The 11,297-nt window shown below is 37.0% G+C and overlaps 1 protein-coding gene across 1 annotated transcript; it reads left to right on the forward strand.

Annotated features, from left to right (window-relative positions):
* The first annotated feature begins 5,587 nt into the window (after positions 1–5,587).
* IFNG (interferon gamma) lies at positions 5,588–10,424 on the forward strand. Its single transcript, XM_035001967.1, has 4 exons — positions 5,588–5,829; positions 6,993–7,061; positions 7,157–7,339; positions 9,856–10,424. The coding sequence occupies exons 1-4, from the start codon at positions 5,716–5,718 to the stop codon at positions 9,988–9,990; spliced, it is 501 nt and encodes a 166-aa protein (XP_034857858.1). The 5' UTR covers positions 5,588–5,715; the 3' UTR covers positions 9,991–10,424.
* The last annotated feature ends 873 nt before the right edge of the window (positions 10,425–11,297 follow it).

Raw genomic sequence — 11,297 nt, forward strand, 5'->3', positions numbered from 1 at the left:
ATAGAGAGTGAGGAGCCAAGTCATGACTGAAACCAACAGCCTGATTCTAGAGCCTTTGGGCTTAAACACTGCATTATTTTTCCTCATATTTAATTACCCCACATTAGTTTATTGAGGAATAATTTTGTGCCAGACACTGTGATAAGTATATAGAAAAAAAAAAAAATGAAAGAATCTGTACTAAAATGCTAACAGTATTTACTTATGGGTTAAGTAAAATCATAGATGGTTTTTTATTTTCTTATGCTCTTCTGGACTGTCTGGTTTTTTATTTAAAAGATCCCACTTAATTTTATAAGCATGAAAGACTCCATTTAAAAACATCAGATGGGAATTTGGTTCAGGTACTTCATGAATTGGTTCAAGACTTAAGGACACAGTAATAATGACTCATCAAACCCTAGTTTAAAATACTTATTATTTATTGAATGATTATGGATTCAGAATTCCCCCTCCACATAGCCTTGGGTATGGAACTTTTATGATGAGAGATAGAAAAGTATGTCTCCTTTGGAAAAATGCATGTTTTCAAAGCTTAGTGCCATTTTTAGGGACCACCTGGAGGACAACTCACATTGTAGGCATCACTGAGAAAAGAAGCACATGGCCTTTAGGATTAACTACAAACTGTGAAGAGTTATTCCTTATCTGACCTTACAAATTCTATATATCTTTCAAGGCTCAGTTCAAATTCAAACCTCAAATTCTCCTTAAATTCAGAACATGAGCCCCTGACGAAATTCCTCAACTTTTCCATCATTCAGATAATTATTTCTCTTTGAATTCCTAAGTCTGTTGGAATTTGTACCTTAGTTCTTAGTAATGTCTTATGTTCTTTGTAAATCATAGTCATAGAAAAATAGAATGTTAGAAATGGAAGAAAACACAGTTCATTGGATCCAAGTCTTCTTTCAAAGCTGATATAGCTGACATGTAAGGCACAAGTAAAGTCTTTGCTTAAAATTCCACATCATACCAGTAGCATATTTAGGACCAGAACTTGAGACTCCTTCCTGGTAGGCCAAAGATCTTTGCTCTATATTACTTCATGGGTTGTAATGATTTTCTCTAATACTAATGTTCTCGGAGCAAGAGATAATGTCTTTTACTTCTTTGCAATTTGAAAGAATTCATCTAGCAAATCTAGGTAAGAAGCATAACAACAAGAAGGAAGCTTAGTCCCAAGAAGGAAAATAGGTAATGAAACATTAATGAATTGGCAGTACCTACATAGACTTCAGTGTTGAAGAGGATTCAGGGGTTAAATTTAAGCTTTGACATAGGAAAGAATGCCATGATTGACTAGTAATACCTGCCATAGATACAGGAGGAGAGAATGCAATGCATATGTCAGGCATGGCACAATAACCAGTCCTCTTCTACTGTATGACCCCCCTCACCTCCCAGGAAAGATACACATGGAGAAAAGAAGGACAATATGGATACATACTCAGTATCCAGAATGGAGGAATCAATCCTAGTTACCAATGCAGTGACATATGCTCCTACTAGATTGTCTCACTGTTAACTTCTTTGTAACCCCTAAAACTATAGGCATGTAGTAGGTGCTCAGTAAAGACTTACTAATTGATTGAAATTAGGCTATAACAAATATTTTCACAACAGAGCTGTCCCATCTTTCTTTGATTTCCCTGTGCCAATCATAGTTCTTGGCACTTAATAGGTGCTTTAAAATTCCTTGTGGAATAAAAACACAACCTTCCAAGCATGGCCTTAATCTCTAGGTTATCAATGCACAGTCCCATCTGACTTACAATTGAGAATATTGTGAGCCGATGACTGCGTTACATTAGTGTCTTCTATATTCTTTGAACCTCCTCTCAAAGTTGCCTAGATGGCATGAAAGAAAAAGGGGGATTCAGAAAACTCTAACATATGGGATTTTATGAGTCAAATTGTGGGGAAAATCTGACTCCGCATGGACTTCCATTCTGTATGTCATTCTTCTTCCGTAGGCTCATAGGCTCACTTTGCATGATGTCAGGAGTTCCGGGAGTCAAAATAGCGTGGGGGCATAGATCCAATATTGACTCATACTCGGTGGAAGAAATCTACACCAAAGTCTGGATGAGATAATTTGGTTGTGAGTGCTAGGGATATGACTGCTGATCACAGAGGAAAAAGGGTAACCAAGGTGTAAATTTTGTCTTACGATTACCTACTCAGTTAAGAATAAGGAGAGCATGAGATACGATCAAAAATCTTGCTGACGCCTAATGCATAATCATAGCCAGTTTTCAGAAAGAAAGTCTAGCTGAAAAGAAAAAAGAAAGTTTTCAGCCCCTTTGTTTTAGTAATATGGTCACACTTGGGCTCTTGGTGGGTTTGTAAAACTTTTAAAGGGTATCTTGGTGGCGAATTATTCTGCAGTCTCAGTGTTGGCTGAACCAACAAGGTGTGAAACCTCTAGTTTGCATGTGTAACATAAGGTGTTTTACAGGCAGAAAAGAGAGAGAAATGTCTTCTTTGGTAAAGTTGACAAGACAGGAAAAGATCACAAAAGGAAATACTATTGTAGTAACAACATTCTGAACCAAAGAATCATATGTCAAAAGATGAAAATCTAATTAAATGTGATTAAATTCTAGCCTGGGATACAGGACCGGTTACACAATTTGCAGAAACCAGTGTGAAATGAAAATGGAGCCCCTTGTTAAAAAATTATTAGGAATTTTAGAAAGGTAACAAAAGAGCATTTAAACTAAATGTAGGCTGTTCCAAGTACAGATTCTTGATAGATTGTGTCTCATGTCCATGTAGTCTCATGTCCATCAAGTTGGGCCTGATGGGATGTCTGAGAATTTTTAAAACTTTTATTTAAGTCTTACTATTTTTTAAGAAATTAAAGAATGACTATTATCTCACAAATTCTACAGAAAAGAAAATCCCAGAAACCAAACCTGATAGGATGTAATTATTTGAATTCACATATCTAACACAGTTGGAGACATATACAATAATCTTAATGGATATTGACTGATTAGGGGACAGGTAGATTAGGGAAAAGATCTTGGTTTTAGACTTGGCTCTACATTATCCAGTTGAATGAATTTAAGCACATCACTTTATTTTTCTGGGTCTTGATTTACAAATCTAAAAAGTGAGAGAATAGACCATAGATAATCTCCCTAATTCCATATTTCTGTGCTGTGCTTGGTCATGTTATCAAGATATTAGAGGTTGGATTTTAGTTATGTAGTTACTAATTGCAAATATCTGACCATATTGTAAACATATTCTTAATACAGATCTGTAATTTTGAATAGGCATACCCAATTTACAAACACCCAAATAATGTATAATTCCCAATTATGGCCCCCCACTGCTCTTAACTCCTCACCCCCAACACCATATTTCAGTGGATAAATCAAGGGATGGGCAAAACCAATCTTAACTCCTTTTCAGAAAGCTGGGAATATTCCTTTCCGTACCTAGAAGTTTGGCCATTGGTTTCCTAGATGGTGGTGAGTGCCTGCAGAGTGTCCCAAGGTTCTGATAAGGCTTTCTTGCCACTATGTCACTCTGTGAGCACATTACCTGGGCTGTATTTTTTTTCTTGAGGAGACCTACAATAGAACTTTGTAGCCAGTATTGTAATTTCTATACTTTTCACTTGTTTAACATGAGACTTCTGTCTCACAGATAGGTTTGGATCTTGCTTATTCTTTGGGAAGATAGCCCCCTCAAAGAGTTTTCTGGCCTTTTGCACATAAAATAATACATGAGATTGTCCCAGTAAGCAAAAGTTGGCTAAAGAGGCATAGCATCACATTGACCATAAATCCCATTTAATTAAAAACCAGTTTCCTACAGGTTAGGTCTGACAGTATTATGATGAGAAATTGAGGGAAAAGAACTCAGAGTAGATCTTCAAGTAAGCATTCAGAGTCACATTTATTCATAGCTGTCTATGGGTATATGTTAAAGTGCTTTTAGGGAACAAAAGAGGGTTATAGAAGCAATACAACAATTTCTGGTTTTAAGGAACTTGGTCTAACAGGGGAGATAATACCTGAGTAACTCTGAGAATGAGGGGCCAGGGCTCTTAAAAAATTATGAAGCAAGTGCTAGGCCTGAATGGAGGATATAAAGTTAATTTTAATAAGGAAATTTGGGGAGAACTTATGGAGATAATGGTTTCTAGGCTAGGCTTGGATGGATGGGTACCACTCGGAGGGACTGATGAGGGGGAAGGAACTCAAGGCCAAAGGAATAGCATAAGCAAAGGTTCAGGGTGTGTTCTTTTTAGGAACAACTGGTCATCTAACCTGCCTAAAAAACAATAGATAACTTACTGGGTGCTGACTGCATGCCAGGCAAAATTCTTAGCGCTTCATGTGTATCAAGTGATTTAACTTTCTGCTGAAGTCTGGAAGGAGATACTAAAATTAGTCCCCTTTTAAAGACAAGGAAACTGAGTCTTAGAAGAGTTAAGCTGCTTCCTCAAAATCACATAGCCAGATAGTCACGGAACCAGGATTCAAGTCTGCATCCATAACACAATACTCCAGATGATTTAGAGTGCATGTTGAAGTGCAATGTGGGCTGGAACCAAAGTGTGGAGGGCCTTCTGTACCATTCTGAGTGTTTTACTTCATAAATGAATTACTGAGGGAGGAGAAAGAATCCTGCTTTTTTATTTTTTGGTATGTGGAAGGAAAAGAAATAAAAAATAAAAGAAAAAGATTCTCCATTATTAATGGTTATTTGGAACAATTGATCATCTGAGCTACATTGTTCAATAGGGAAGCCTCTAACCACATGTGGCTATTGAGCATTTGGAATATGACTAGTCCAAATTGAGATGTGCTGTAGGTATAAAATGCATGCTGGATTTCTAGGATTTAGTATGACAAAGAAAGGTAAAATAATTTTATGTGTTGATATATATTAAAATGATATTTGGGATATATTGGATTAAATGCAATGTATTTAAATGCAAATTATTTTTACCTGTTTCTTTTTACTTTTCTTCTTCTTCTTTTCTTATTTCTATTGGGCAGTGTTGGTCTAGAACAATGGAAATTTGTGGTAGATATTTTACTAACCAACTTTGATGAAGGACTTCCTTACCACCTTGGTCTTTTAACCACAGTCTTTCCTTGCTTTCTGGTCATTTGCAAGAAAAATTTTAAAAGGCACCCCCTTTTGTAAAGGCTTGAGCTCCCCTAGAATTTCCTTTTTTACTTGCTCCTGACCACAAACAAATAATCAATGTGCTCTGTGGATAACGACTCAACAATTTACAAGGGCAAAGGATGGAAGTACACAAAAGTTTCCAATCCCTGGATGGTGTGAAGTAAAAGTGCTTTCAAAGGATGCCATAAGAATGGCACAGGTGGGCATAATGGGTCTGTCTCATCGTCAAAAGACCCAAGGAGTTGAAAGGAAACTCTAACTACAACACCAAAATGCCACAAAACCATAGTTATTAATACAAACTAGCATCTCCCCCTATCTGTCACCATCTCATTTAAAAAAAACTTGTGAAAATACGTAATCCTGAGGACTTCAAGTCAGTATAAATACCAGCAGCAGAAGGAGATGCAGTACATTTTTCTGATTGTCTGTAGATCGGCTATTAGAAAAGAAAGATCAGCTAAGTCCTCTGGACCTGATCAACTTAACCTTAACCTCTGGATCTGATCAACTTAAGCTACTGATTTCAACTACTTCCGGCCTAACTACGAAACAATGAATTTTACAAGCTATATCTTAGCTTTTCAGCTTTGCGTGATTTTGTGTTCTTCTGGCTATTACTGTCAGGCCATGTTTTTTAAAGAAATAGAAAACCTAAAGGAATATTTTGTAAGTATGACCTTTTAATAACACTTGCTGTGGTTGAAATGACTGAATGTTGACTGGGAGTTGTCTCTATGATACGCTGCCATCTCTAGGCCATAGTCATCTTGAGAAGACTTGGTGTTATTTTGACTGTTTACTAGATGCATTTTTTAACTAAATGATCTAGATATTGCTTTTACCCTCTGCTCAACTTGCTATAGAGACTTAGGGGGCTTTCGCTAATCTTCCAAAAGATGGGAATAATATGGGTATAAAGCACAATGGTGTTGATAATTTTGTGGCGAGAATCCCTTCAGTTGTCAAGTAGTATGTATATTGAAAGAAAGACTAGCTATTAGTTTCTGACTTTAGAGTATTACAGGGGTGACAATAAAAGGTCAAGATTAGCATTAAACACGGTAATCTGAACTGATCAATTAAACAATGTGAAGTCCTTCAAGTTTGGGCTTAAAAAAATTATAGAAGTTTCTCTCCAAAAAGTGGTTTTAAAGTTCTGCTCTCTATGTTATCTATGAATTACTCTTGAACTCAGTCACTTGTTGATATTTTGTAGGAGTTATAATCTGGCTTATATTAAATTTTTGTTTGTTTTGTTTTATTATGAGCTTTAAAAATGTTATTTATGGTTAATTAAAATCATTTTTGCATTTTAAATATTTTATCATTTGTCCCAAATGTAGCTATTATAATTGGAGCTGTTATATTCAAGCATTCACAAGCTTTTTTATTCTCATGTCATCAAAACAATCTCTCTCTCACACACACACATTTGGAATTATCTTTTAAAGCTGATAATACCGTATCGGAGTGCACCAGTAGATGTTATGGAGACCAGTACCATAGGGGGGCAGTATTTTATAGTGAGATGATTTTGCTGATTTTTTTACTAGGCTTGAAAATACTTCCTTTTCCTACTACAGTTATTTGGGACAATTGAAATATCACTGGCCTTGTTGAGTTCATTTATGATATTGCAACTTAAGGGCTATACTAGAAAATAAGAAGCTAAAATGGTGTGATAGTCTTTGGTTAGATCCAACATAACAGCTTTACTAAATAGGGTTGAAAAGAAAATCAGCAGATATTGTCAGCAATAAAACTTGAAGTACATTTTTAGGGAAATTAATGGACTAATTGTAAACCATTTTTCTTTCTTTTTTTTTTAGAATGCAAGTAATCCAGATGTAGCAGACGGTGGGCCTCTTTTCTTAGATATTTTGAAGAACTGGAGAGAGGTAAGCTGAATATTTTCACTTGGCTGATTTTCCTGTTGCTTATTTTCTGGTGAATAAATTCATAGCAACCTTTCTTTGTGCTCTTTTCTTCCAAGGAGAGTGACAAAACAATCATTCAAAGCCAAATAGTCTCCTTCTACTTGAAACTGTTTGAAAACTTTAAAGATAATCAGATCATTCAGAGGAGCATGGATACCATCAAGGAAGACATGCTTGTCAGGTTCTTCAATAGCAGCAACAGTAAGCGGGATGACTTCCTTAAGCTGATTCGAATTCCCGTGAGTTGATCTTAATTCTTTCTATGGTTTCATTGCAGAGGCTCTTGCAAAATACTGAATTTCCAGAAAGTAGATCAGCTACTGGGTACAGTTGTTAAAACTATGAAATGAACCCATGGCCCAAACTCCTCCTTGGTAATTCCATTTGCACTTGTGGGTGACTTTACCAAGTCAGTATGGAAATCATTTAATTTTGTGATTGGGAGGGCAATGCTGGCATTATGTCTATTGTGCAGAGACAGGTGAATGGACAAATCCAGTGAGGAGGAAGTAGTGAAGGAGCCAAGGGGAGTATTGAGAAGCATTTCTCTCATTGCTCCTTGTTTGTGTGATGGAAATTCTCCTGCTTTGACTGGGAGACGGCAGGTCTTAATGGAAAGAGTGGGGTGTGGGGGTGGGAATGGAGAGGAATTTTGCCTTCCTCCCACCTTGGCCACCAAGGAGCCTTTTGACCTCAGATGAATCACAGGCTTGCCTAGAGCTCCATTTCCTCATCCTGAAAGGAGGCTTTTGGGTTCACTCTAATTTCTTTGGTATCTTTGGCTCTAAAACTGTACCATGCCATACATAGAAAAAGAGAATGAGATAGCAAAAACTCTGGTTTTTGAAAAGGCACTAGGCATATTTTCTTGCCAGGCTCTGGTCAACCTCTCATATGGTATAGCCCAAGTAGCAGCAAGAGTGTTTGTTTTTAGAGAAGAAAATAGAATTTATACCTTATGAAGAAATTGTTCTATCAATTTTTGGATACTTAGCTATCTTAGCTGGAGAAAGCCTTAACTTCTCAAGCCTTAGCTCATGAAACTGCCTTGAATCTTTAAAGTTATGGCTTCCAGAAGCTGAAAGATAACTTTGAAGCGTAAAGATAAATCACATTTTCCAAAATTTTATCTAGGAGACAAAGGCCACTAGATTCCTTTGGGTTTGGCTTTGATGTACAAAATTTGAATGAGAAAGGGCGGGGTCTTATGATGACTTGTCCTCTCAGGATGTGTGGTGGCTGGCTGTCATTCTTCCTGGCCTGCCTCTCACCCGTCTCAGATCAGATAAGTGCTTGTTCTTCAGGATTTTTCTAGTCGCGAGTATGTTAGATGGTACAAAAGTGGTTTGGAAAATTATTAAGAACATTACTATGTTCCACTGATAGTGTTTTCCAATGGTCAGTGGATCCCCTCTGGCCCCAGGCTAGACACTGAAAAAGCACTTGTTCCTGATCCAGGGTTGCCCCTGGCTTGCCGTTCAGTCCTAGATGAGTCTCTTGGTTTCTTGGTGATACTCGGAACACAGGAAAGTAAAATTTATCACTGGCAAATACAGCTGGTAGAAACTTTTCCCTACTTTGCTGTAACTGGGACTTGAAAAAAATCTGTGGGTCCCATCCTTCTGGAAGCTCCAAGCCTCCTGCTTCATGATGGGTGATTTTGAGTGAGCTCTCAACCATTGTCTCCTTCGGCTCAATTGCTAATATTTAAGAATGTTATGCTTTTTAATAATTAGTCCTGAAGCCTACAATCCCTCTAGTTATTCAGAAGAGTAGCAAGGTGGGTGCAGTGTTTCCAGTATTAGAAAGAAACACAGTGGCAGAGCCAAGATGAAAGTAAATGGTCCCCATTTTATTAACGGTGAATTCACCTAAATGGTCCTGTGGGTTAGAGTGAGGAAATAGTTCAATTTGCTGGGATAGAAAGGTGCAGGGAAATTTGCTGCAATTCCTAATTTTAAAAGTTTATGCCAGTAATTGCTTATTGCCATATGAATATGATTAGTGTTTATTTTTGGAATGGGATTCCACTGTGGAAATGATGAAACTGACCAAATTGGGGGAAAATGAGAAATTACAGTATTCATCTGTCTTAGACTTGGTGTTTACAAAGTACTGAACCTCTATTGGTGGTTGTCAAACTTTGGTGAGTAACAGAATCACCTGGGGAGCTTAGTGACCACACAACTGCCTGGGTCTTCTCTGACTTCATGCATGTGGATCTCTGAGTTCTTCATTAGGGTCTCCAGGTTATTCTGCTATACACCAAAGGTGAGAATCATTGACCTATAGTAACTCATTTGATACTGAAAGCAAAGACTAATTAAAGTGCAAGATGGGTAGAATTGGTAGGGACCCTAGAGATGATTGAAATAATCTCCTCATTGTTTAGATGAGAAAACAGAGGTTCAGAGAGGTCAAGTGACTGGCTCAAAGTCAGTTATTACACACAGGATTCAAACCCACATTTTTTGTCACTCCACTTCAAGGCTCTTCTCACTATATAATTTTGAGAATTCTATGGCAGTAAATTTGAGGATATATCATGTATCCCATCATATTACAGCATAACTGGCAATTTATTTATAACTTTAGTCTTAATAAGTGAAGAAACTACCATTGTATATTAAGGTAATATACTGCCAGTGAAAACCATTTGTTTTGAAGGAATACTTCCATTTTCATTATATTAATAGCATAATATCCTGATGGCTTGTATGCCTGGAATTAATTTTGCTGCTTTCTTTCCCAATAGGTGAATGATCTGCAGGTCCAGCGCAAAGCGATAAATGAACTCATCAAAGTGATGAATGATCTCTCACCAAGATCTAACCTAAGGAAGCGGAAAAGGAGTCAGAATCTGTTTCGAGGCCGCAGAGCATCGAAATAATGGTCATTCTGCCTGCAATATTTGAATTTTTAAATCTAAATCTATTTATTAATATTTAATATTTTACATTATTTATATGAAGAATATATTTTTAGACTCATCAAAGTATTTATAATAGCAATTTTTATGTAATGAAAACAACTATTAATATATGTCTTATTTATAATTCCTGTATCCTGTGACTATTTCACTCAACCCCTTCCCTTTTTTATTCTGACCAACTAGGCAAGACTGTGATTTCAAGGCTTAATCTCAGGGACCAAGTAGGCAGCCAATTTAAGTAAGACCCTGTGAGGCGTGCATTTATTTCACTTGATACCATGAGCACTTATAAAGGAAATGATGCCATCCAGTCCCTGCCTATTTGGGAACATGTCTGCATTATGGGCCACTGCTCTAAGGGCATGTCAGATACCACTTGAATGTGTCAGGTGATACAACTTGTCTCCTGATTAAGAACATAGCATTTCTTCTCATGCCTGGTGCTTCAGAATACCACTGACAACTATGACTGTACCCAAATGGAAAGTAATTAATTTGTTTAGTTTATCAATATTTAATATATATGAATAAAGTATAATTTCATAATGATTCGTGCTGTGTCAGACTTTTTCTAAGTGAGGACTGGGGTAAATGAACTAACTACACTCTAATGAGTTAGTAGGAAGAAAGTCATTCTTTAGCTGTGGAAATCTTAGACTTGAATGAAGCCCCAAATGTGGTATTTCTCTCCACTGGCAATTTGTTGGCTTCTCCTGCTCCATCTGATAGCTGTTTGAGCTATCTTTCCAAAATATGAATTTAATCATGTTACCAATTTACTTCAGAGATTCTGCCACGGAAAGTGGTCTAAATTGTTTAGCGTGGCACACAAAGATTTATTTCTACCACTTTGTCAACTCCCTATTGCATCCTTTACTTAGGTATACTCCATCTCCTCTGTCTACCTTGGGCAAATGCCACTGGGTATGGAATAGTGAGTGTGAGCTCTAAGGGGAGAGGCTTGGATTGGAATCTTGGTCCCACCATTACAGGTAGTATAACTTTTAATGAATTCCAAGCTCCAGTTTCCTCATGTGATAAAGAAGAAGAATTGTGCCTTCCTCATAATATTGTGGTGAAAGTTCATTCTTTCACTCAAGAAATATTTATTGGAGCAACTGCTATGTGCCTGGTGATGTTCTAGGCATTTAAGATACCATCATGAACAAAACAGACAAAAATCTCTGCCCTTGGAGAATTTAAAATTTAGCCAGGGGGATACAGATAATAAAGCAAATACATAAAATATTAGTAAATTGCAAGGC

This window comes from Mirounga leonina, unplaced genomic scaffold, assembly GCF_011800145.1.
Source record: "Mirounga leonina isolate KUSES-001 unplaced genomic scaffold, KU_Mleo_1.0 Mir_126, whole genome shotgun sequence".
NCBI lineage: Eukaryota > Metazoa > Chordata > Mammalia > Carnivora > Phocidae > Mirounga > Mirounga leonina.